Raw genomic sequence first — 27,277 nt, forward strand, 5'->3', positions numbered from 1 at the left:
TTTTCGCCAAGTGACAAACCGTGTGGTTGGTTACAACTAAAGCATTCAGAAGCCGCATGAATAGGGGCCTGTCTCAGGAGAGGGCTTGTTGAAATGGGGCCTTTTGCTTTTATCCCTCCGGAGAGGCAGATTGATCTCGCTCAGGTTCTTTTTTCTTTTTGGCGCCTGCGCTGCACTTCAGATGGCCCGTTGAAAGGCGAGGCGTTTACTTGTGCCGCGTGATAAACAGAGACCTTTGCGCAGTTTCATCGTCGGCGAGGGGTTCTTCGTACCAGGCCCTCCCTTCCACTCCCTTACCTTTATCCACCTGTAAGCGGTACAGCTCACTCGGCCTCTTGACAGGCTGTTGCTGTTTCCCCCTCGAACCATAATTCTGTCTCTCTTCTTCTGGTCCGCTCTCCCTAATCCATACTGATGTAAAACACAGGTTCTTTTCACATTTGTGCAGATGGAGAGGAGACGAGGAGGAAGCCTGTTAAAATGGTTGCCACACTCCTCTGATGTACACTCCATCATTCCCTCCTGGTAAATATCACATGTGGACATCAGGTGACCTCCTTGGTGTTGTTCCCTTGGTTACTGGGACACTGATCCCCCACTCCCTCCCTCTTCCTCCTTTGCATCCTGCAGCAGCCTCTCGGAGCAGTGCTGTTTTTCCTCTCCTTCCACTTGTGTAAACTAGGGGACTATCTGCCATCAGCATTCAGGAAGCGCTGGCGTAAACAGACGCCGGGATCCAGCGAGGGGGAACTTAAATGACCTAGCCAGGTCCTAGCAACCGTTATTTTTTGGTTGCCACGCGCATTGTGTTTCATAAGGAGATGTTTATATTTGTTTATGGGTTTCGGGCAAACTCGTTTGTGCACTTGTGAGATCACACGGGGGCTGGAAACGCAAAGCGGGGCGCCACTTCCTCCCGTTTTTAAAGTGCCATCGCCGACCACGCCAGATGGTGCGTGATGCAAGTGGTCTACAGACCTGCCAGTGGTCATTAGTCATTTAGAGTGCATTCACTCCCCGTGCATGCAGTCATCTGCAACTGTGGTCAGGTAGCTCTCGCCTAGCTCATCTCCGCTGATGTTGGCCGTGGTTCTCAAAGCCGGCGTGCAGATAAAAGGATCAGGGTTGGCTTTCAAGTGTCAGCATAGGGAGAAATACGGATCCAGGAAGCTAAAAGCTCTACAAGAATGTGTGGCTGTGCTGTTAAAAGGTCCGTCCTGTCAGCAATGGAGTGATGAAGTATCTCTTCATCACTCCATTGCTGTCTGTGCGCCAAACAATCCGACGGTTTCAGCCGCGCAGGAATTGTCCGGCCGATTTCCTCTAGCTGCCCATTTTCATGCAGCAGCATCGGAGCCTGCAATGTTTCTTCGGGCAGTAATCCATCTAGCAAATGGCTTTTTAGAAGACCAGTCCCCCCGCATCATCACAACCCCCCCCCCCCCCCCCCCACCCCCACCCCCACCCCCACCCCCCTACCTTAACATAGTCCAGCAGCCGCGGGGATAAGCTGTGCCGCGAAGCGTGCGGAGGCTGATAGACATTTGTGATCGGCAGAGAGAGAGATGGGAAGAGGATAAGGGCGAGTGGGGGGAGTAGGGGTCACCGGAGTGGCAGTGATCCTACCCGACTGTAACCTTGCCCTTGACCACATCTACTGGGATTGATGCTAGTGCCGGGAGGGAGTGAATGGGGGGTGGGATTAGAGGTATTAGGCAGACAGATTGGACCCTCGGTGCAGACATTTTAATGCCGCTGTATCAACCAATGCATGCGTCCGCCGTCCTGCTGCGCTGACAAACAAAAACCCTTAAATGCACAATTCATTGCCAGAGTGATTGGGGCTATTACAACGGCACGGGGACGAGCTTTAAAATAGATGGGATCCTTTTTTATGAAGAGGTTGTCGGAGAGCCAGAGCGAGAGAGGAGTGGAACTTTGCACAGACGTTGAGCCGTGTTTATCAAGTTAAAGGCCTTGATGAAATACTGCTGAAATAATCAGCGCAAATCCAATTAGTCCATGAGAATTAAATGAGATTTTCCAGTGGACTCCAGTGAACGCTTGTACTTTGGACCTCCTGTCAAGTCAATTCAGTATAAAGTATGGTTGCAACACAGTAACAGCAGCATCTACATACTCCAAATTGAAAAGAGTTAAAGCAGGAGGATATTTTATATATTCACGGTATCTGGATCATCTTGCTTTAAAAAAACAAAACAAAACAGCATTGCTCTGAGCCTGTTCCCAGCCTCTCTCGCTCGTCCCCTTCCTTCCACCGCTCTTGTGCTGGCCCCCGATTCGCTGCCAGGTTGCCTTGGCGACGGACCTCGGTACATAAACCGGGCGATGTTTGTGGAAACGCAGCGCCGCGAGGCAGGAAAGCTTGTGCATTCTTTATCTCGCACCCCTCAGTGGGGAGCAGGAGCAACAGAAGCCGTCTTTCTCTCCGGTACTTTCCTACCTTTTTGTTCAAGTCAGAGATAAAACGACATCTTTTAGGTCCGGACGGCTCACGCTTGTTTTCTGGGAAGAGAATGAAAAGTCGTGAGGTGCACCAGATGGACGTGTTTTGACTTTCAAATGTTGCAGGAAATCTGCAGGATGAATAGTCTTGTGTCTTTATCATAGGACAACAAAATATATATATGTCTTCCATGAAGCAGCCACAACGTAGCATACGCTCTCATGTAGCACGCACAGATGAACGCGCTCGCCCCACCCACCCGTCACCGCCTTGCCTTCCTGACATTCCATCCAGGAGCTCGAGGAAGAGGAAAGGGATCTGCTGCCCGCTGGTCTGGCCCCGTGGAGCAGAATGGAGGGAAGAAGCCCCGCTGTGATCCGTTCTGTCGTTGACTCACTTGGAACACAGCGGACCAAGTGTTAAAGCAGACGGCGATCATAAATCTGCCTGATGCATTTGGCTACTGGTTAAGTGACTTATCTTCTCCAACCATAACCCTTCTCTTCCATTTTTTTATGTGTGTGTTTCATTAGAATACACTGAAAGACTTCCAATATAACAGTATATCAACTGTCAGCACATTTTTCAAGGTAGATTATTTTGAGCTGTGGTGTTCCACTTTGGACAAACCGTTGCAGACCACCTCTCTCCAGCTTGGCTTCCCTTTCTCCCCGTTGTCTCCGGTGAATGTAGAACACTTGGCCCAAAGCTGAGGAAGCCATTTGTGTCCGCAGTGTCGCTCAAAGTAGGCTGTTGACGGAGGACGAGCATGAAGTCGACGTCGAGCCGTTCCCTCGGGTCCTCTCATCGACCGGCTCCCTTTTTCCTTTCATCCCGGTCCCAACAATCGATGCTTATGACTATTGAACTGGTTCATAGGCGTTTGTGAGGCGAGGTCACCGAGTTCAGCTTCATAATCACGCCCTGTGGTCATAATAATGCCAGTTCTCACGACGGTGCCACTGTCTCGGGAGGAACAAAAAAAAAGGCAGACTCATTGTTCTACGAAGGAAACCGAGATGCAGGGAGAGGAAAAAAGAATGCTGACCCACATTTTTGTTGCTGCGTGCAATGGGACAAGGACTCAAGGCCCGACCTGGCCATTTAGCTGGAATAGCATGTAATCAGAACAATGTGTGTTGATTGTATGCAGCCAGAGCAGATGTGATTAACCCAGATTGGTTTTACCGGGGTCGTGCCTTCTTTTTTATTCGTAGCAGGGCCCTTATTACAGAAACGACTGAAGTCTGGAATCCTATCTCATCTCACTTTAGGAGGACATCCAGGATGATGGTCTTAGAGAAATCATAGGATAGGATTTTAGCTATTACAGAATTAATACTAGGAAGTTCTAACAGCCCTGTATTGAATATAAAAAGGTATTGGGTCTGTATTGCAATCACAAGGAAGATGGGGAACAACATAAACACCAACATGTAGGGATTGGAAGGCCACTCAAGGTGGGGATTCCTCTCCTCCACCGGACTCTTCGTGGCTAAAGTTTAACTCCAGTTTATTTCCATCCAGGATAGCAGGCTAGTTAGCCAGATACAAGTGAGAGCCATCGATGGTGTGGTTTGTTCTCCTGGAGTAGCCTACCTGTACGTTCTGAACACGGATACAGGCGGTTCAGCTACATCCACACTACTACCGTTTTGTTTTAAGACTCCTGTCTTCTGCCAAGTTTCAGCCTGGCATCCAGAACCTGCACACAGAATCTGCAACGGTGTGCGTTTTTGAATAAATACAGTGACAAAGTGATGCCTACAAGTCCCCATTAGTGTAGCAATACAAACCTGTGTGTGTGTTTGTCAGAGCAGCGTGGTGAGATTCCAGCTGGTGTGTGTGTGTGTGTGTGTGTGTGTGTGTGTGTGTGTGTGTGTGTGTGTGTGTGTGTGTGTGTGTGTGTGTGTGTGTGTGTGTGTGTGTGTGTGTGTGTGTGTGTGTGTGTGTGTGTGTGTGTGTGTGTGTGTGTGTGTGTGTGTGTGTGTGTGTGTGTGTGTGTGTGTGTGTGTGTGTGTGTGTGTGTGTGTGTGTGTGTGTGTGTGTGTTTTAAGCAGCAGAAAATGAAAGTGCTCAGGACTGTCTGTCACTTAGAAGCCAGATGGATTTCAGGGCTGTGTGTGTGTGTGTGTCCCGCTCCAGGAGCTCCTGCCTCCGGGCTCAGCTGGCTTTAATCAACACCATCACTTACCCCTCTTGCGGGTACCACCTCCCCATTGTCTCTCTTGCACACACGGCAGTAAGGAGATCCATGTCTGTGTGCTCCCACACTCACCAGCACATTCACTCTTTTGCTTACACACACAACTTAAAGGATCTATATATAGATATATATTTATAAATGCCGGCGGCAAAGATGACTTTAACTACTCAAATATGATCCCGGTTGTACTAAACTGTAATTAATGTATGAATTAGGCATGGTGGATTGTTCTGCTTCTATCTCTGTGACACAGGCGGGAGGCAGCGGAGGGACACATCTAGCTTGGGTGTGATCTGTAATCACATGCTTGTGTCCATCATATATATCTGATATCTTCCTGCAGTTATCAGCCAAAGTCCTGACCCAGCTGGCAGAAACGACCTTTGGCCACAGTATGTTCCACTCAGACCACAGCGTAATCCATGTGACAGTCCGCGATAAAATCACTAAGTAACTTCTCTTTTGTTTTTTCGATGAGCCCCCTCCTCAGCTCGGGAACAGGATGTGGCAAAGGGCTCCTTAACTTCAGGGGGTCGTAAATCATTGTAATAACATGTCTGACCCTTCCCACCATGTAGAAGGCAGCTGGACAGACGAACTCTCTGTGTGGTTGCACTGAACACGAGGCACGTGTGCTCGAGTGATGCTGATGGGTCGAAGGTCGCCTGCTGTTTGGCGAGTGCAGAGATCCTTTATTTTATTTTATGGGTGCGGTGCTGAAGTTGTTCGATTGCGGCCGGGATGTCGTTGAATGCTTAAAGCTACGGTTTCCCCCTTTTCACTATTGTAAAGTGGTACTTGTTTCCTTCAGCGTTAAGACGTGATAAGCTGCACTGGCTGTCCCTCAGCAGTCCTTCTATGCGGATAAACAGGAAGTGTTTGTTATTAGTTTGTCATCTTTGGAGAGCTCATAAGATGGGATAAGAAGCTTCAGTGCAGAACGCAGAAAGGCCGTCATCTGCCGAGAAAGAGGGGGATTAAGAAACGGTGGCCGGTGTCATTTATTTTCAGCAGCTTCGGTTAGAGTAAACTGGCTTTCGTTGGGTTGGTTGCACCCATTATGGTCAGGCCAGAACAAAGGGTTTGAGAATAAAATATGCGGGCTATTTATAGGCAATCCACTTCCTCTGGTTTGTGATTCAAATCTTTCGAGAGAGGAGAGAAGAGCTTTTCTTTTCTTTTTTTGTCACAGTGGCTGTTACAGCATTATGCAAATGTAAATAAGGCTGTTTTTTTGTTGACTTGGCTTTTTTTTCCTGCGCATAATGCAATCAGCCATCACCGTACCTTCCTGGGACCAGCCGGTTTGCTTGAAGCTCTGACCTGCTGGACGACAAATGCTCCGACCACCGGCGTCCTCGGTCGAAGGAAGCGTGGCCACCTTTTGCAGAACAGATGACTCCCAGATGTTATTATGAATACTGTGAGTGTGTGTGTGGCGTGATGGTATGAATGAGTCTGGGTACCCCCTGTGAATGCACTCAACTTTTCATTCCCACTTCCCAGACATGCTCCACCATGCACGGACATATGCAATGCTTTTGAGGGATGTAAAAGTCTTGATTTATATAGTTCTGAATGGATTTTAAGAAGGGACGGTCATGCACCTGGAAACCTGGATGGAGGACTTAGTCTCGGGGTAAGAAATGGTGATAAATTGTAATGTCAGTCGTACAGCTGGAAGTGGAGTGAAGTCCCCGTATCGGCGATATAACAGCGACTGGAATACATAAACCTCGCTTTTGAATGGCGGCATCTGGTAAAAAGAGAAAGGCCCTTTCATCTTTTCATTTGAGTTTTACCGTCATTACTATTCAGCCTCCATTCTCCTTTTTGCAGCTTGCACACCTGGATTGGTCAAAAGAAGTGAGAAATGGAACCAAGGTATGGTTTACGTTTTCCGCACAGCATTTTGAAAATGGTTGCACTGTGATGAAATGAAATTATTCTGACATTATTCAAAGGTTAATGGGGCTTGGCCGTAATGCCTGAAGAAGGCGTTACATCATTGGTTACCACGATGAAGCTGTCATGAGTCAGTCAGCATAAAAGTTGGACCTTTGTCTCAACATGACCGCATTTAGCTGGCACATATCCAGGCAGACAGCAGAGGTTCTGTGGGAGCAGGCGGTTGTGTGACCTCTGACCCTGCCCAGTCTGCCTCCGGGACAAACGAGCCATTCAGATGCACAGTACTAATGTAAAAAAAACACCCCAAAAAAAGCACTCTCTCTTTCTGACTGGTAATCCCGTTGCTTGTTTACTCAATCAAGATGGATAAAAGCAGGTGGATTATCACATATTTGTGATGGAAGAGGACAAAGGGTTGAGGAAGAAGTGCATCGGAGCGGTCGAAAGTGGTAATTTAAGGGTGTGAATAATGTGGGAATGTCACCATAAGAACATAGTGACTACAAATAGATTTCTGTTGTATGTCCTTGCTGTCATTAGGCTACTTTTCTGCAGAGGCTTTTGAAATATGGATTGCATAGTGTTCCCCGCTATCATGATTTATAGCAAGCATACATTTAGACCGTGTATAAAAATGTGCTCTTGTGTTTATGCTGTCAAGAGTTCAGGCTTCGCCCGGCGGCGGGATCTTTCTCACTGGCAATTTATCTCTGTGCGTGAAAGAAATGGCTGCCCGGCCAGAAGGAACCCTAAATAAAACATTCAGAAACAACACGTCGTAAAGCACGGCCGTTGGCCGCGTTGGCTCCTGCAGCCGGCGGTTCTGGAGGAGGACTCGCGCCGCTTCTCTCCAGTGACGAGCGTGGAAAGAGTGCCGAGGAGTGCCAATGCGGCGCAGCCTGAGACGCTCGGCTCGGGGGCCTCTCCGCTCGGGGGGCCTCTCCGCTCGCCGTCTCTTCGCCTGTTATCGAGTTTGACAGCGCATGAGAGGTCTGAAGGAGGGCGGGTGGTTTACGAGCCTGGAGGAGACCACCTCGGGGGGACCCGCTTCTTCTTATCCAATATTCCGCTCGCCTATTTAGTCCAACTCTCCACCAAGTGCCAAATTCCTTTTTACTGCTCCTTCTGGCCAAGTTTAGCACTCGTTAGCCAGACTGGGATTGTTCCTGCAGCTCAGGGAAAGATCGCTGCCTGGGGCTCAGTGGAGTTTTCCAGGACCGGGGTCTAGACCAGCGTCTCGGGGAGCTTCACCCAGCTGACCGACAGGTGACTGGCAGGTTCACAGGCTCTGCAAAGAGGAAAGCCCCCTCACCAGAGGTGTGGAGTCCATCAGTCCCATTGTGATTTACTCCAGCTGTACGCCGACCTCACTTGCGTTGTGAAAGGAATCCCCCGAGGGGCAGTGCTAGTTCACTGAAACCAAAGTTTTGTAGAGGCCTCAATCTGCGGTCATCTTCCTGGCACACGGAGTGACCGTGTGGAGTTGCAACCTCTTATTTTATTTTGTTCTGCAAAATGCACGCTGTCCAAGGCGAGTGAAAACAAACGTACCCTCAAAAGACAAGACGGAGAACAGATGGACTTATGGGGGGGGCTTCCTTGAGCCCCACCTTTTTTTTGTTTTTGTTTTGAAGAGGGCGTGATGTTTATCGCAAGCATGCCGAGCCCACTCCATTTGCGTCAATTAGTGGATGTAATTTACCCGGCTGCAATGGATGATATGGGGGGGAGCTGAAAGTGCACTTAGCTGGGCTGGGGCATGAACTTTGCCTACTCTGGGTTTTGGTGATGGAGATGTTACCCCAGAGAGAGAATGCCAAAGTGACGCTGCACAGAAAGAAGAAGGAAGAGGCGGTGGGGGAGAGTGGACATCATTGAGATGAGCTGGGTTAATGGATGCATCCCCTGGGCTCGCTCAGGAATGCACCCAGGCACTACCGCCAGCAGCTTGGTGTCATCTGTCTTCTGTCCCTAGAGAAAGATGACAAATGGTATTATCCCCCCCCCCCCCCCCCTGCGATTGTAAATGCCGCGGTTTCACTGAGACCGGATGCTGCTTTACAGGCTCCACATTTATTTTCTTTTTGTATTTATGTGCACTGGTATCTGATTTTCTCTGCGTCTACCGCCGTCACCGAGGCTCAACGTATCGGCCTTCCCCAGGTGGAACTGTCCCCTCCGACTGTCTTCTACCGGAGGTGTTTTAATGTTGTGGCAATCCTTTTCCTATAATCTGGTCAGCAGCTCCTTATCCATATGTACATCATAGGAGCCACGCTGGGAGAATTTAGTATTGATCAGAAATCACCAGCAGACGAGCGGTGTGGAGGAAGATAAAAACACTCGGGAGTAGATCAATTGACATTTGACCCTCGTCCTCAAAGGGTTGGGCAGTGAAGGTAAAAATGTGTGGCTCTTGAGGTCTTGCTGATTTGACGTCAGGGTTTCTAATGTATTACCTCGACTGTGGCGGCCCACCATCGTCTGATTTGTCAGCTTCATTATGAACGGACAAATGTTGAACACTTCTCAACTGGCTGACCTTGTCAAAGTGTGCACAGCTGCAGCAATGAGCTTTACAGCATCCCTCACCTTCAAAATGTTATACAAAATGGGCCCTTTGAGAATAATAGGCAATATATTATGTCATTGGATTATAATTAATAATGCAACAATGTGTGCTGGTAAAGATGGAGCTTATCTGAGCTGCTTAAACTATTTATAAATGATTAAGCATAAATTGATTATGTACCTAAACATTTTACTGAATTACTGAATGTACTTGGTTACATTCCACAACTTTGCCCAACATTGTAGACATTTTTCCATAAACATGGGAATAGGAGTGGATTTGCGCCGTAAACGTTGGTAACGTGGTACTTATTGCACTTTTAGGAGAGTTTTTTTCAAGCTGATTTTCCCAGCTGATTGGGACTATGTGGGGCCAGCAGGGGTCCTGGCCAGTGTAAAGGGAGTCTTGGGGAGTCTTGGTGTTGATGACGCCAATGTTTGCACTCACGACCCTCTGTACTATCACAGTAACATACTTGAACCACACTTCACAGACCTATCTGTGGCGTGGCCCCCCAGCTGCCCCCCCCTCCCCCTCCCTTCCCTCCACGCGTTACAACCCGGTTTAGCTAATGGTGTAATCTTGCCAACACCAACAGAACTTTGCACAATCAAGCATCCTGTCTCACCTTCTTCTCAATGAACACTGATTGGATCTCAGGGAAAGCCTTTTCCTGTCTGTGTCAGAGGGGCAATTCCATAATGGAGAATCCCATATTTGGCATGTCTGCGTGTGCGCTCGGGTGTGCCTGTGTGCGTCTGTGTGTGTTGGCGATGAGAAGACAATACAGGAAAAGGGGTTTCCTTTGGGCGTGTGTGTGTGTGATATCTCCCCCCATCCACAGCCTTTTTTAAATTTTTTTTGGTCTACTTGGTGAGGGAATGCACTGGGTGGGGATGGGATGGGAAGGGTCATTTCCTTTCTCACACACACGGAGACACACACATGCGTACTGTACATAAATGCATTTATATTCACAGAAAGTCCATCACCCTCTCCCCGCTGACACCCACATGGATGCTGTCATACACTGGAGCCGGAATCCAGAAAGGGAGGGAGAAGCAGGGCGAGTGATCTAAAGACGCACACGGAGCGAGAGAGAGAGAGAGAGAGAGAGTGAGCAAGAGAGGGAGGGGGAGAGGGAGCGGGGACAATGTCAACAGCTCAGCTCCTAGCGCAGTCAGCTGAAATCCAGGGCTCGGCTCAGCAGCTCAGGGAGTGGAAGCAGACAAAAACGGAGCAGCTTCGGTCGGGAAACATCGTCGGACTCGGCGAAGGCATGGAATCCGGCCCCGAAACGCAGACTCCAGAGGGCAAGAAGAGGGACCTACATCCAGAGGCTGCAGGAATGCTTTAAAACGTTCTCATATCCTCGCTCTGTTGAAAGGCTCCTGCTTTCCCTTTTCAAGTGACGTGACACAGGGACAATCCATCTCTCAGGGCAGCCCATCTGAAGTGGGTGAGTAGGGAAACTCAATCTTGAAACCGAGACACACCGTGGTGCTGTTCCACTCGGTAGGAGACGGCACACACACACACACGACAGGCTGCCGAATGTTTTAAGTCAAAACCCAGTGTGTCCGTGCACTGCATGCCACTGGCTCATTCCAGCCAGGAAAACACAGGCTACCGCAGCCAATAAAATAAACATTTGTCAGAAGGCTCAGTACAGAGCTGAGCGAGAAAGAAACTGGTGGGCAACAAGGGCTACTAATCCCACTAAGGTGATTGAAAAAAAAAAATGATTGAAAAAAAAAAAATGATTTTTTGTGTGTTTTGTGATTGGAGGAAAAGGCTGTGTTTGACAGTACTTGTTACTACGGTGGCTTTATAGGTCATAAAGGGCAGCAAAAGCTGGGTTGGTCTTTATGTTTGGGCTCCTTCTCCAGCGGTGTTGACAGCCTGTTGCTTCACCCCCATGCACGCTGGTGCATTGCATGTGCAAGGCTTTTGGCATATTGGTGGTAGTCTTGGATTCAGTTTGAGCTCAGGTTGTTTGGAGTTTCGTCTTCTTTGGAAAAGAGGGTTCAGCATTATTGAGAGCTGGGGGAGCATTCGGTTTACACATGAAAAATACAAATAAAAAGTTGGTCCAGGGAAATGTTTGGCATTTCAGGAATTGCGGGAGGATGGGACAGGGTCCTATGTAATGGACACAGGCCTATTTTGGGTCCCAGACGTGGACTGATCACACACATTCATCATTCACCCAGTCAGCCCTTTGGTGTGAGTGGTGGCCTGGCAGCCAGACATTCCATATATGATGTACATCTCCTCCCAGCAACAACTCAACCCTATACGGAGCCAGGGTAGTCGGCTTCTGCATGCCTCTAAATGCGGCCTGCTTTTGCTTGGGAAGTTGGAATGGCCTTTTTATAGACTATCCTTCCACATTTCCCTCAAGGGAAGCCGTCTACAGCTCAGACCGACATCATCTCCCAGGGTTCCTAATTGGAAGTCATTGTGAAGCCTCATTTCCCGTGTGGAAGCGCTGCCTATCCCAGTTGAGAGGCTGTTGTCTCCTGTGCGTAAATCCTGTGCGTGTGTCGAAAGCACAGCGGTGGCGCTCCGTGCGCCGGCCCTCCAAATGTTCCACCTGTGAAAACGGATGCGCCGGCGTTTGTGAACATTTTGCTCGAAGGCTTTGGCTGATCTGGGAGATAATGGTTGTATGAATGGGCACAAGACAAACCTGATCACTGCAACATTCAGCGTCATCGGTTCCTTTCAGTGGCTCGCGTTTTTGAAGGTTGATGAACCAGAGGCAAAACTCATTTATGGCCACGTGCTTTCTTTGATGTCTTTTTGTATTGTGAACAAGATGGTATCCTTCTCCACCACATTAAAAGCTCATTCTGCAGTCTGCCGGAAGTCCTCCTCCCCTCAAGCGTGCCAGGGGGCGAGCGGAGTGACATCGCTAAAAGATTCAGTGCGTCGGGGGGGCATTAGCGCATGTTGAAAACTCACACATAGCGTACGAACACACACTCTGCTGCCGTCAGCGTTCTCGGGGCTTTTCATATTTTACCGACCATTATGGATGCATGGACTGCTCTCCCAGGATTAGAGGGATCGCGAGAAAGAGTTGGTGAACGGCGTTTTTTAAAATTATTATCACTTCAGCCCTGCAGCTGACTGGCGGCTCAACGACCTCCTCATTACAATAGGGACAGAGAGGAAAAAGAGATGAGGTCTGTAAAGCTGCTTTAATTCAACTATCTGATCTTTTGGGGCGGGATTATCATCCTGTTGTATTTACAGTCGAGTGGTTATGGTGTCTGAGGAACAGAACTCAGGGCTGTAAGGCTGCTGTTGTTCTCGCTCCTTCACTGGAAGTCCCCCACACTGAGTGTGTGTGTGTGTGTGTGTGTGTGTGTGTGTGTGTGTGTCAAATGCCACTATTGTATTTGTGCCAGTGACACACTTTCTGGGGCTTATGATGTGTAAGCATATCTCCTCTTTACAGTGCTTCAATTCAGTGTGGTGTTACCGCAGGCTATTTAAAAAGAAGAAAAAAAGTGCTGGTCACTTCGGAGGGCTCTCCCTATATGTGTAGCTATAACGGTCTCAGAAGAGCCTTCCATACATTACCCAGAAGCCCTCTGTCCTCTATGCTGCAGCTGTTGACCTCTCGCCCAGGCAAGATTAATAGCTTAACAATGCACAATATGGACTGACCCAATCCATTCAGTGACGTTGATGGACTTACTCAAACCTGGGTGCACGTGCAAACTATTGCGCTAACCAGTAAGTGTAGTCGTCAGCATAGAAACCAATTGGTAGGGCTTGGTGTGGTTTAAATGACAATGGCCAATTACAACCAGTACCCTCGAAGTGATACCAATACCAACAGAGTACCCATCATGTGAATGGAAGCTGGCTGTGTGTGTCCCACTGGCTAGCTTATTGTTGACTTACTGTACAGAGTTCAGTAACACCCACCGTAAACACTGTCGGCACTGTTGCCATTGTTAGAACTTTCAGCACCGTTAGCTGTAAGCATCTTTAGCTTCTAGCATTGTTAGCTTCTAGCATCGTTAGCGTCTAGCACCGTTAGCTGCTAGCCGCTGGCTTGGACAGAGGCGTGTGCAGGCAGGCAGTCCTGGACATGTGGGTTGTGGCTCCTGTGGTAGTGGGCCCATAATGCGTCGCATTAAATCGAAGGACGTTTGTGCTGATTGGCTGCGTGAAAAACCATTCTATTCTATTCTAGATCTGGGCCCAAAAGGGAGCGACTCAAGGTGTCGTTTGACTGGTGACGTTTCAGTACCACTTGGTGCTGGGTAATTTTGGTTGATACCTTTTTTAAATTACAGAGACCCAGCCCTGCTAATTTGTGATTAACGTAACAGTGAATATTACCCCTTTCAGCACCCAGAGGAGCTGGATCTTCTCAGGCATCTGTGTAATTTGGATAAGTGCATGGTACTGATGGACAGGGTCAAGCCTCTGGGGTGTTTTAAAGAACATGGAGTCTCTGGGAAGTCCAGCATCTCGTCCCTCTTGAGATGAACCACCTTTTTGCACTCGAGCCATTTCTTTCAGCACGTATGTTAACACGTCTGTAGTTGGACTGGGAGCTCGTCACTGGCTTTGCTCCCGTATGAAGTAAGAAAATAATTTGACACGGCAGGCTTGCACTTTGGTGTTCGAGGGAAAGGGATGCCAAGTATGGGATTTCATTCCGTGGCCCGTTAATATGTGGGAATGTTTGGGCCTGTGGAATGTGGCATGGCCGACTTTCTTCTCATTCCCAGTATTAATAGCGTGGTTATCCCAGCGATCCGGTCTATTTGATAAGCACAGATGTGACTCGTGGAGATGTGCCCGTCGGCCAGAGGAGAAGTGGGTCAGCAGTGGGCCTGTCTCCCCCATTATCTCAACCTTCTTCCTGAGCCAACAGAACATCTGCGTTAAGAGTCCCACACAGCAACTGGTGGACTTTCCTTGTGCAACATGTGGATGACCTTTTGAATACAAGGGCTGCAACACAAGCTGACGTGTCTCGCAAGAAAGGGCTTTTTGTCCCGTCAGGCCGCCCAAAAATGTGCGTCTGCAAACTCTGCTTGCTTCGTCGTTAAATTCTCCTCAGCCGTCTGCTTCTGCATGGTTTCTGATTTCAATTTTTGTTCGTGTAACTCATGTCTGTGGTCCGCGGCTTCTATATAGGGGTTTAACATGTTTCTAATAATTTGCTTCAAACTGCAACTGGCTGGCAACTCGAGGCCGCTCCACTGCTGTATGGAGCCGCTCAGTTTTGTTTTGATCAAAGCAAAAAGTCAATATGGGGGCCCAGTTGTAACAACCCCATGGTACTTCATGTGGTCTGCTCCTCACATCGGGAAAATGTCTTCTTTTCCCCTTTTTTAAAATGAATTAAGCTAAATGAAATGGCTATTAATGACATCCCCGGAGGATTGGAAACATCTCCCCCCCTCCACCCCCCTCTAATTTTTCCAGTGTAAACCACTGAGGCATTTCCTCTTTATGGGTGAGGTGGGTTATTGTGCCTTGTGGCCCCGTTAAAGCCAACTGCGCTTATGCATTTGTTTTGAATGAGGCTAGAAGGCCAATAAGACCTCAGAGAATTCTCAAATGTTGGCAGGGAAAGAGTGGACAGTTTAAGAGTTTATGATGTGATGTTGAAAGACTGCCACGGATAGGTGGTGGTGGAGATCTCGCTGTTATAAATGAAGTGCTCCATTGGAGACGACACAATATGGACAGTTTGGACAGCTTTTCTAGAATAACCAGTTTACAGCAATGGGCGATCAATTGACGGTAGACGGATATGAAAAACATTTGATAACAATTGCCATTGCCACAAGATCGGTGGCCGCTTTGCAAACCTGGGGCGGTTACATGTAATTACACTGTCCTTGCATTGGCTGGCTGACAAGATCTGTTTGTAAACAAAAGAAAATGAAAAATGCCTCTCCGTCCAAACGTGATTGCATTTGCCCCGGAGACAGTCTGGCTATATTTAAGCAGCAGTATTAACCACGAGGTATTCAAGTAATTAATAATAATTGCGGTTGCGGTCAATTTGAACGGAGCTACTTTTGACTTGTTCATTTCTTCCTTAAGTTCCGCACAGTGAAGCTCCACTGCGTGACAGCACCATGGAACTGCCTCAACCTCACCTCCTTGACATTGTTCTGTTGCTCTGGTTCTAAGTGTGTCATATCCAGTGAGACAAGTTTGAAACTGTGTGCTTGAAGTCCATTGTCATGTTGTTTTCCCAGCCACTCCGTCTGGAGGCACAACAGCTGCATAGGTTTTCAGCTGTCTCATCCTAAAAGCCTCCACTATCTGATTGAAGGGCAGAAAGGAAGTGAAGCAAAGGAATCAGGGAGATTTGGAGGGATGGTTAAAAGGAGTTTTGTGTGTGTGTGGGGGGGGGGGGGGGGGGGGGTGAAGGGAAGGAAGGGTGGGTTCTGATCATCTGATTCAGGGCTCTTTTCCTGGACGATGCACGTAGGCATAAGAGCCAGACGGCCCTCCTCAAAAGCTGCCTGAAATCCTGTCTGTGGATGTAGCCGAAGCATGGTCCTCATGATTTCTGTCAGTAACTGCCTCCCCTAAAGAAGGCCTGTCACTATTGTTGATTTTGTTGGACAATATATTGTCCCAGAAAACATGTTATAATGATAATATAATGGCACCATACAATACAATACAATAACCCAATTTTACTATATATATATATATATATATATATATATATATATATATATATATATATATAGTGGTTGTGACAGGCATACCTACAGTTTAAGCAAACATTTAGTTCATATTATTATCCCGACAGAAGTTATATTGAAAAGAATGCGTACTTCACATCTAAAATGAATTATCTTCAATTAGTTGGCCGTGCCAATCATAGAGGCACGAGAATGTTTTAAAGAGAGACCATGCTGTCATGGCTAAAAATAGCTGTCCCCTTGAAGATCAGATACGCATGTGCCCCAGAGCTCGGGGAGGAAATTGAAAGTTGCTCAGGCTAAAGGAGCCATCCGGCAGTCTGCATTAGCCTACCCTGTCAGGCCCCAGCAGTGATGTCCAAACCAAATCCTCTGGCCCATTGTCCAGGTCTACATGAGAAAGCCCCTCGCTGTACAGACTCTTATGAAAGAGCCCGGCCTTCTGTGTGCTTTCAGCTTTCAGGACGAGTGCAGGAATGCATTGCATGCAAATGTACCGTGAAATAACGGCAGTACCTCCTCGGTCCGCTACGGTCATTTGTCAGTTGAAATTGGCTACCGACCGCGGAGACCTGCGCTGGGATAGAGGGGCGATGTCACGTCTCAGGAATGCCGGTCGCGACGCGCGCAGTGTGCAGTGCACGTGTTGTGTTTACATTCATTTGATCATTGATGGACAGCAGCAGGGACTGGGTGGGCCCCAGATCCAATGGGGTTCATGGGAGAATGGGTTTTCAGTGTCCCAGGTGGTTTGGCTTGCAGCCAGTGGCTTTGGAGGGGGAGGGTAGGAGGGGGATAGAATTGGCTAGGCCCATTAGTCATTGGACAGACAGACAGACAGACAGACAGACAGACAGACAGACAGACAGACGAGGGCATGTCTGGGGCAACAACACGCAAAGAGTGGCAGAGCCTCAATGTGTCCAATGACTGGGTTGAATAGCTACTTCATGACTTCAGGTTCACTTCCACATGCAATTCCTACACAGCCAGTGCACAGCCGTGACAGCCCTGAAATAAAAGGGCATACAGACCTGTCCCAACACAACCCCATGAAGATCCGTTTGGTGCATGTACACATGTGTTCACATGTCCCTCCATGTTGGCGTCCTGCGTCAGGACATCAGCAATCCTTTGTGGTTCGAGAGAAAGTGCCGATCCGATACCGGTGTGTTGCATACAGAGAATAAATTCCATTGAACTTCCTTTTGTTTTTTGTTTGACAGATTTTGAGTTTTAGTTTTTTTTTTGGTGTACAATATTACCAAATTGCTTACATTTCGTTGGCTCCGGCTAACGTTACACTCTCCGCTCGCACCTGCCCGATCACTGCATCTCAACAGAGATGAGAAAGAAGCTTGTTACTTCCGTCTTCAATTTTGGCAACCTGATATTAGATCGGTGCGTAGCTCCGATCAAAACCTCATCCTATGATCTTATTTATTTCTGGAATTTCTTTGACGGTAGCCAATCATTGGATTTACATTGTGAAATTGCCTTTTATGTAATAGTTTTCGTTGTTGTGGAGTCCAACCTTCCTCTTGCAGGCTTCCAATTGCTTACGCACGAGGGAAATGGCTTTCGATCATGAACTCTGTGTTACATTGTTGGACAATCGTTTTCTTTGTTATAACAACGTGAATCCATAAATTCTCTGAGATCGGGTTCCGCTCCTTTCATACAGAGAAGCTGCTTAGACTCGCTGTACCGCAGTAACCACAGGTCCTACCAGATCAGCTGGGACTGAAACTTGAGGGATTCTAGTTGCCTGGTTCTTCTCACATCCAACGCGGGGCTTGGCTCGGTCAGACGTGCGCTCCTCTCGCCAGCTGCATGCCGACAGTTTGCCAAAACAACGTCAATCCCTTAATCTGCCCTGCATCATCGCATCTTGTTCGTGCCCGTGCCAGCGTGGCACTGCTCCTTCATCCCTGGTGCTGGCTGCTTACGTAACCCTCCTCCACCAGGCCCAGCACCCCGGGAGGAATGGTCCTCATTTGTGGGACCCAGAATCTATGTGTGTGCGAGGGGGGAAAGAAAGAAGGAAAAGAAAAGTGTGCCACAGGCTTCCTTCTGATCTTTTATTCAGTGCCTCTTTAAAATAATCCAGCTCTTTCTTGGCGGTGCATTTCTTCGCCTATTCTACTTGTTATTTGTTTCAAACCGGTTTATTGCTGCTTCTTTTATTTCCTGCCACATCACACTTGCCCTACTTTCTTCGCCTCTCTGTCTCTGCTTGGCATTAGTTGGGTGTAGAGAGCTCGATCGGAATCCATACATCCCTCCTCACTGCTGCCCCCTCTTCTTCATCCTCCTCCTCCACTGACCTACTTCCCGGCGCTGGGGATGAGGCGATGGAGTAGTGCGCTGAATGAGAAGTGGCAGCAGTATCTCCCTTTTATCCCTGCCTCCCTCACCTCCTTCATCTCTCTCCGCTCTGCCGCTTTCCAGACTCTTCAAACACACTGCAGCCTCTCCTCTCTGCTTCGGGGCTTCTTCGGAGTATGCAAATACCGCGTGTGCGTGCGTGCGTGCGTCCGAAAACCTTGAGTGTGCGTGTATGTGTGTGTGTCTGACTTTTTTAGAACGTGTGAGCACGCGACTGTCTGTGAGTACGCGTTTCTTTGCGGGTTTTTTCTGCGCTTTTTCTGCAGTCCTTCACCTCCCGCACTGACACACACACACATGGATGGTTTTTAATTAGCACCAGCCTGCAGAGATCCACAGGCTCTGTGACAGCTTCCTCTTCCGTGCACATATCTGCTTCCCGGTGATGAGCAGGACGGGGGGAGTGGGGGTGTAAGGAAGTTTGTATGCAGTTGTATTTAACGTTGTGAGCATCAGATGTGCAACAGACTAGAGAGGGAACAACGTAAAGTAAGAGCAAGTATGGAAACAACAGTTAATTCACCCGCCCGGTCCTTCTTCAGAGGAGTGGATACAGTTGAGTGTTGTTCTCTGCACATGGCGCGATGGCACCAAACCCTCTCTGAGACAGCGAGATTGTGAGAAGAAGCAGTCCGGTCATCGTGTCCGGCTTGCGAGCCCAGAGCACCAGCGCAGAAGAGCAAAGGAACAGGAGAGTAGGATTTGCTGGGATTAGGGAGGGCAGGAGAACACGCAAGAAGCGGCAAGGGGAAAAATGACAGCTGTTACTATCGGGGGGCGGGGATGTCACTCCATTTTGCCCAGAAAAGAGAGGAGTAATGGGAGGTGACAGCGAGTCCGGGTGGGAGGGCGTGCGGGAGGGGTGAAATGAAAAGCTGGGACATAAGAGGGGCTCTCAGGGCACATATGGCAGTGGACATGGTCAATATGGATTGTGTTTGTGTGGTCACTCCACCATACGGAGCATGACAAAGGCCTACCTTTTGTTTATTTACATTACAGTATTTCTGTACTGTACACTGTGTGCGTGTTTGGATTCCATGGTCTGTTTCCCCTGGGCGAGGGCTGGAAGACGGCCAGCGGAACTGGTGTTGAGTGAGGACTGGCTGCACGAGTGGGAGTGAAGATAGAAAGAAACACACACACACACACACACACACACAGAGAGAGAGACCCGGGTTGAGGTTGTGCGTTTCTGCGCTGAATGGCTTTAAAAAACAACAACGTAGAGTGGCCTCTGTTCCATTGGACACAGTGGCGACACTAAATCGCCACCATCTTCTCATACACTATCTTAAAGTAATACAAAAAATCGCCATAATTTCCAATCTTGAAGTGGACTTTTTTTTACTGTCATCGCCGTTTCCTTTTTCCCCACTGACCCACTGAATGCTCACCTTTACGACTGTGATTTTGATGCCCTGGATCCTCAGGGGTGTCAACAGTGTTGCAGCTGAGCACGGGTTATAATCCATAATGCTGTAGCCAATATGAAGTACCATATTCTAAACAACCATCCATAGAGGGTCGTTGAACCTCTCAACACTAAAACAAACCTCCCTGGAAATATTTGTGACAAAAAGAGCTAAATAGTTTAGTCCAATTTACTCTCATTGCGCATGTGCATTTCTGGTCACTGAAGTGGTCCCTCATGTCCTCACTGGCCTTCCTAAACTGATTCCACGTACGAGCTGGGGAACAGGATTTACATCCTTGTGCTGAGCAAAGATGCATTCCTGTGTCCAGCCAAAGCTAATATGAGCGTTTTCAGCAGTCTGGGTTAGCAAAGTGAATCAGGAATGTTCAACGTTTTTTTAGTTACAAAATTCAGTCGGGGGAATATCAGAGTGATTTGTTTGTATGATAAGGATTTAACTGTTATACTATTCTTCATTTTGTCTTAATTCTTCCTACACTGTAATAAAAATCAATGTGGTTCAACTTAAAAACATAAGTTCAATTGCTGCCTTAAACTTTCAAGTAGAGTCAAATTGGATTTACAATTTGCTACAACTTATGATTTTTAGTTGACTTTAGCTTTGGATTGCTCTATGTAAGTTCACATGACTGTATAGTACATGTTTATTCAACTTAACAATGCAAGTTCAAAAGATATATAACTTATTATCATGCATTCTGTTCACTTGTCCAAATAAGTAGTGTCAACTTAACAATGCAAGTTAAAAAAATATTTAACTTATCATCATGCATTCTGTTCACTTGTCCAAATAAGTAATGTCAACTTAACAATGCAAGTTAAAAAGATATTTAACTTATTATCATGCATTCTGTTCACTTATCCAACTAATGATTTCAACTCTCTTATTTAAGTTAGAAGGACGTTTTGACATAACTTTCCTAGTTAATATTACCTAAAAGTATGCATCGTTTCAAATGACAATTTATAGTTATAAGAAACACCATGTCTTGTGGCAAAAATCATATTTATTTTTTTGCATCAAAACAAATTTCTTTTACATTAAAACAACTTCCACAATGTGGTTAAACAGAATTATTCACAAAGAACATTAAATACAACAGGAACAACTAACAGGATGAGTCCTTTTTTTTTTACAAAACATTTTTTGCATCTTAACAAATTATTTTTACATTAATGCAACTTCCACAATGTGGTTAAACAGAATTATTCACAAAGAACATTAAACAACTCCACTTCATCAACAGCAACCAAACTTCAATGACCAAACCATCTGCACCTGAAACACAGAAACACAATCAATAACATAATATAGCAAAACCATTAGTCATATGAACTGCAAACTTGATTAAGAGAGTAAACTGCACAGTAATAGGACAAACAATTATGATCTTAGGAACAAAAGGTAGTTTCCATAACCTATGGTGAGTTTTTTAAAATAACAAAATCATAAGCCAAGTGAATTTGTCATTTGGATTACAAATCTATTTTCCTAACAGTATCATTTTGATGAATAACAGGTTTTAAAATGATAAAAGCATTCACGTTTTATTCATCACTTTACAATGTACACAACCAATGTTTCACTTTAAACCACCCGTCCAGACATTGTTACATTATATATTTAGCATGTGAATTTATTCTTATTAACTTCATTTTAGTAACATGTTATATATTTTATTAGTATCTTATATTGCTGCACTATATTTTAGGCCTAGAATATCTACTAATGCTTTTTAAATAATTCAAATCTAATATTTTAGCGTCAGCATTGTTGAAGGAGGCGGAGCTTCAAGACTGGAATTCATGACGTCACTTCATAAGCACGCGAAAGTGGCGCAAACTCAGATAGCTTGCCAAAGCTACTAGCGAGCTAATTATCTTCAAATAAGTAGTAGGTTAGTGCAAACCTTAACTTAAGCTAGCTAGCTAACTGGCTAGATAACAAGGTCCCGTTTTCGAGGCATGTTTTGACAAAAGCATTAGCCTGCCAGTACAAATCCAAAAAGATTAAAATATTAATTTAATTTAAATTAGGTTTTAAATGTACTTATATTAGCTACTGATATTTTAGCCACACCACAAATAGTCCATAAACTGACCGTAGCGAACTGTCCTGGAGACAGTCCTGTTGCTAAGCTAAGTTACATTGAGAAGCTGGCTAAAAACATTACGTTAGCTTTAAATTACATTTTTCTAAATGTCCTCTGAAATATTATTATTGATTGAAACTATTGTTAATCAACCTTTCTGTTGTTTCCGGGTCCAATTAAACCGGTTATCGGGATTTACGCGGCTCAAATGTGACTATTAAAAACTAATGTTAGCTAACACTGGACTATTTTCCATACTGAACCACCCGCATTAAACAAAGCTTAAGCGTCATACATTTACAGACAATATATTAACATGACAGCAGGTACTTTCTTTACATTTACTTATTGGGTTGAATGATATTGCTGATGGAGTCACTCACCTCACTGGGGCTTTCTCTTTCCGAGCTGTCGCGCCGCATGTCCAGGGTCGACTCACTTACATCGTCTCGCTAGCTAACGATATTTCATCCACCACTTGGTTCGCTGAACCTACGTACTGCGTGGTAGTGTCCAGGTCACGTTTGTGATCCGGCTGTCAAAAACGTATTGATCCGCCGCGTGGTTTAGGTTAGTTCGCCGTCTGGTTTTCCATTGGTTAGTGATGCAGCTGAGCTGACAGGCAGCTCGCAGTTTGCGACATGGTACGGTCGATTATACATAACTTTAATAGGCGTTCACAACAAACGCGTTGCGAATATTCGCAACGCGTTTGTTGTGAACGCAGGATAAGCCTCAATACAATGTAAATGGATTAGTTGTACACAAAGTCACCCCTGAACAGTTCCTGAAGAGGCAAATTAGCTAAAGAGAATAAAACTGTTTTTTGGAGTAGGCTGTATGCATTTGTATTTCTGGGTAGAATTTGACTATTTAACATGGGGGTCTAATGGAAATTGAATCGCTTTTAAATTCTCAAGTGGCCGTTTGAGGAACGGCAGTTAGAAATTTACAATTTATTGAACTGGCTTAAAAACCTGAGTTGAACTACCGACAACTTATACAATTGAGTTGTAATTGTATAACTTATCATGATAAGTTGAAGTAAATGACAAAAATACATTTCCATGACTTATTGTTCAAATCCTTTTTTACAGTGTACTACTTCCTACTAAAGTTTAATGTCGGTTCTAGCTGCAACAAGGACTGGATTTTGTGATAACGCACACTGCCCATTGTGACAGCCATGGTTGCCAGATATAAAATAAATTTGGCACACAAATACAGCATGCTGCAGCCATGGCAACAAGCAGACGAACAAACTGGTTTGACAAATGATTTGACAAATGTATTATCATGTTACATTGAAAAAATATTCCGTCCAAATTGAGTCCTTGAGTACATGTTTATCATGCTCGTCTCCAGCTACTACTATTTATCTGTCTTATCGAATAGAAACCATACCAATGTTTAAGGAGAGTTTGTTCAATTTTGTTCACATTCTTTTACATTTTGTTAAAGTTTTGCTGTATGCTCGGTAGACATTTCAGTGGAACGGTTTAGCTAACGTTAGCTGGCTAGTCTTCAAAAATAAGTTAGCTTTGCCAGCCAAACAACAAAGAGTGTTCTCTTTTAGCTAACGTTACATTTTCTAAGTCGCCCCTCCAACACTGTTTGTTTCACAGTGCAGTTGTATTGCCTTTTACTATTCTAGTTGATACTTTGCTTGCACAAAAACGTATTTCATCAAGTTCAGGGATTGCCACCTCGGTTGTCACAACACACGCGCTGGTGCAGTATCAAATGTGCCTCCACACATTTACAAGATGCCACGCGTGCTATAATTGACACACTGATGCAATGACTCTGAAACACATTTCAAGGTGATTATACTGAATAATTTAATACGCAGTACTTGCAAGCCAAATATACGTTTTGGTTGCTTTTAATTTAAAATAGCCTCCAGTCTTTATTCGTGGCCATGCACTGCTCTTCTGGCTCGAGAGGGCTGGCGGACTCAAGGAGGCGGAAAAATCAAGTGAGCTAACGATGAAGGGGCAAAATGGAAACGTGGTGTTTTCTCTTTTGATTTTTTTTGCTTCCCCCCCCTCCTTTAAGCTCCTGTCGAGGGCCCAGCGCATTCATAAAGAATTTACCATCAGGCTATTTTTAAACCGTGCAGTGAGAACGAATGAGTGAGAGGGGGAGAGGGAGAGGGAAAGAGGTCGATGGTGTAGAGTCATGGAAGGTCGAGATGTAGTCGATTGTGGCTTATCGTGGAAACAGAAGTCATAAACTTTCACTGCTGAATTAAACAGACGGGCGTAGAGCTCCAGCCATTACTAAATGCGTGTTTGGTTATGTACAAAAAACCATAAAAACATTTGGAAAGGGAACGGATGCATTTGCCTTTTTAAATATCTGCTTTCGATGCTCTTGGTTCCATGCTCTTGGAATTGTTTTTTTTTATTGTATTTCACATAAATAGCTCCGAAATGGATTCCTTGGTCAACCATTTCTGCACGATTTGCATGACGGTGGTATTTGCATAACAGACTCCAGATTCCATTCATTCACAAATGCAGTAAACTGCTGCATAAAGAACAGCTTTGGCAACTGTGCGACTCGGCTGTTTGGTGTGTGCTCACATTGTGGTTGATGGGACGTAATATGGTGTAGCGAGTGTGTTGTTCATACAGTGAGAAGACCACCCATATCCTTTTCGTTGCATTGAGGAAATCCTCCCGGCCTATTCACTGCCCTGCTCCTGTTGTGGTGGGTGTCATCCGCCACCGTCCACACACACACACACACACACACAGCCGAGGGCACGGCTGGGGCAGCTCTTGGTGCGAGGCTACACAAACAACACACACGCTGCTAAAGGCACCATTGTGACATACGGACAAGAGGTCTTTTTGTCCGGGCATAAGAGCAACCGATGTCAAGATGAGGATATGATGGCGGGCCCCCTGCTGCCTCCGTGCACTCTCTCGCGTCCGTCGCCCTGGCACAGGTTCACACAGACAGTCGACGGAATAAAGACGATTTGGTAAAAGAATAGGTGAAATCAACGGTTGGCGGCTCCTGTCGCTAAAGCATTTCGGCTTTCCAGTGATCGCTTCCTACTCAGTCAATATTTCCAGCATTGTGGAAAATCTAAGCACAGAGTTGATACATTTCTTAAGGTGGCATTTATTTCCCCCTTGGATGCTGTTGCCGCTCATGTATCTTCCTGTGTTTGTTCCAAACAAACTAGGGCTGCTGGAAACTTAAATTGCTTCACTTCCTGTGCCCTGCAAGCCATTTCTGTCAAGAGAAACATTGACCAGAGTGTGCGTGTGCGTGTGGACCAGCATGAGTCCTTCATGAACTGAGTATAGTCTCTGTCGTGCTACGTTGTGATTGAAAATCTGATAAATTATTGACCGTACAAGTGGAAATGTCATGCATTATAACATTTAACACGCTTGTCCAAATGCATTGCATGTCACTGACAGTACTTATTTATGACACAGCTTGCATTGTTAACGTCTCTGTAACCTTTTCCCTCTCTCTCTTCTCTCTTCTAGATCATGCCCCCTAGATAGCGACCTCGTTCTCCTCTCCACTCCCCCTCCCTGCCCTTGGCCCCTTCCTCTACCTCCCTGGTTCCGGGACCATCACTGCCACCTGTGTCACCACAGCCGCCATGCCCCCCAGGAAGAGGACGCGGCCGGGCCTGGGCTTCCTGTGCTGCTTCGGTAGCAGCGAGCCTCCGGAGATCAACCTCAAAGACAGCGTGCCACTGCAGCTACTGGAGTTCAGTGCCCCCATGCCGCCCGCCGAGGAGTTGCATGCTCGTTTCTCCGAACTGGTGGTGAGTAAAGCTGGAGCGGGGTAGATTAATTAATTCATAGAATGTCACTCAAAGCAAATGCTTGCCCCTGACCGATCTAACCGGTGTCTGAAGTCTTAACATGGACCACTTGGACTGGTGGTAAGGCCGTGTATTATATATTTGAGGTTTAGGGCGTTTTCTTACCTGCTTTGTTTAGTTTGGTTTAATTGAAACCTTGCAGCGTTTACCCCACTTAGTGGTGTTCTTTTGGCCAGTTGTGAACACAGCAATCTCACTCTGGTGTGGACCGAAACAATTGGACCAGGACTACCTCTTCGACAAGGTCTTGGTCTGGTTGTTTTGGCATAAATGAACTCCGGTTGGGTTCGGTACTGCTCATTTGTGGTGATAACACGATTCAACCTCCATCCGACCCAACTGGAGAAAGCATCGCGCCTTCTTTGGATTAAACCAGCTCCCATAGCCAGCAGTGCTGTGTAGTTGTCCCTCCTCGATTATTCCTGAAACTGGAGTCTGTCCTTCTTTTGCTTTTGATTAGTTTCCGGTTGTCTTCCCTCATGGAAATTCTGACAAAGTCATGCAGCCTCCTCATGCATCACCCATGTCGGTCGGCTTGTAAGTTCTGCCGTGTGTCCAAAAGCCAAACTTGAGGCTATATGCAACATCATGACAAACTGGACCCTGACTTGGACCAGAGCAAACAACCTAAAGGTGTGAGGACCCCCTTAGATTCAGCATCCCTTTAGTGGTTTCCACAGCGGAGGAGAGTCACTCTCAGTGAGCGACTGAATCCGACTGCAATACGACCCAAGTGGAGTCATGTTCTACATAATAAATGAGTTTGTCTTACATGTGAAGTAACTGCCTGTTGGTTAGCAGTTGATGTGGATTTATTTTTTACTCAGGATATGTTTCATCATGCTTCCTGTAAGGTCAGAACCTATGGCAGCACACTTTGTGGGTAGTATAGAGTGAGTAGCTGGATAATGTAGCCATCCACCGAGTCTGTTTTAATGAGCATGTTCAACTTTATTGTGATGCTGCACCAAAACGAGTCACCATGAAGAAATGCTGCTCATTAGAGTGAAAACACAAGTAAAGTATATGAAGTTGGCTCAAAACAACAATGTAAATCCTGGAATGCTCTTTTTCCTACTGCCGAGCAGTCCAGTTCTTTCCCCTTCCCTTCGTGTTGTTCATTATCTCGACCAAACAGGATTAGGAGACGGGAATTGGAAGGGCCTGGGTCTTGTGAAGTGCGTCTTGATGGTTGGATGAGGCCCCGCCCCAATCCCATTCCACACATTCGGAAGCTCATCCTTTCCACTACACAGCAGCCTTGTGCGACAGTTCCCGTCTTGTGCACAGATCACACTTGTTGGCAGAGGTTGCTGGTCCCTCTGTACTGGTGCCAGACTGGCATGTACCCATGGTTCGGAGAGGGATCAGGCCACAGCTGTCAGAATGGAGAAGTCGACTGTGGTTTTCAGCTGCCATGCGAGCCCGATCTGGCATTGCTGGAAGAACAGGGCTTTTCTGTACTCCCTCGACCTCTGATTTCCTTCTTCCTCTGTCTCCTTCTCCCTCTCTCGGTGACGTGTTCAGCAGCACGACTACAGGGCGCTTCTGCCTCTGTCCTGTCTTAGTCTTTGGGAGTGCTACACTTCATCGTCTGCACGATATAGCACTGTCCTAATCAATTCAGGCGATAAAGTGA

General features: G+C 46.5%; 1 protein-coding gene across 6 annotated transcripts in view; it reads left to right on the forward strand.

The window, feature by feature from the left end:
* The window catches only part of daam2 (dishevelled associated activator of morphogenesis 2), a 91,677-nt gene that overhangs the window by 8,889 nt on the left and 55,511 nt on the right, over positions 1-27,277 (forward strand). For 2 of the 6 annotated variants that reach the window (XM_034525164.1, XM_034525165.1), the window contains exon 1: positions 25,411-25,578. In XM_034525164.1, the coding sequence (XP_034381055.1) occupies positions 25,411-25,578 (168 nt within the window). Of the gene's footprint in view, positions 1-6,487; positions 6,558-10,296; positions 10,616-25,291; positions 25,579-27,277 lie in introns of those variants that run through there. The other 4 variants (XM_034525163.1, XM_034525161.1, XM_034525162.1 and 1 more) reach the window with 4 other exon arrangements.

The sequence above is a fragment of the Cyclopterus lumpus genome, chromosome 22 (assembly GCF_009769545.1).
Source record: "Cyclopterus lumpus isolate fCycLum1 chromosome 22, fCycLum1.pri, whole genome shotgun sequence".
NCBI classification, from domain to species: domain Eukaryota; kingdom Metazoa; phylum Chordata; class Actinopteri; order Perciformes; family Cyclopteridae; genus Cyclopterus; species Cyclopterus lumpus.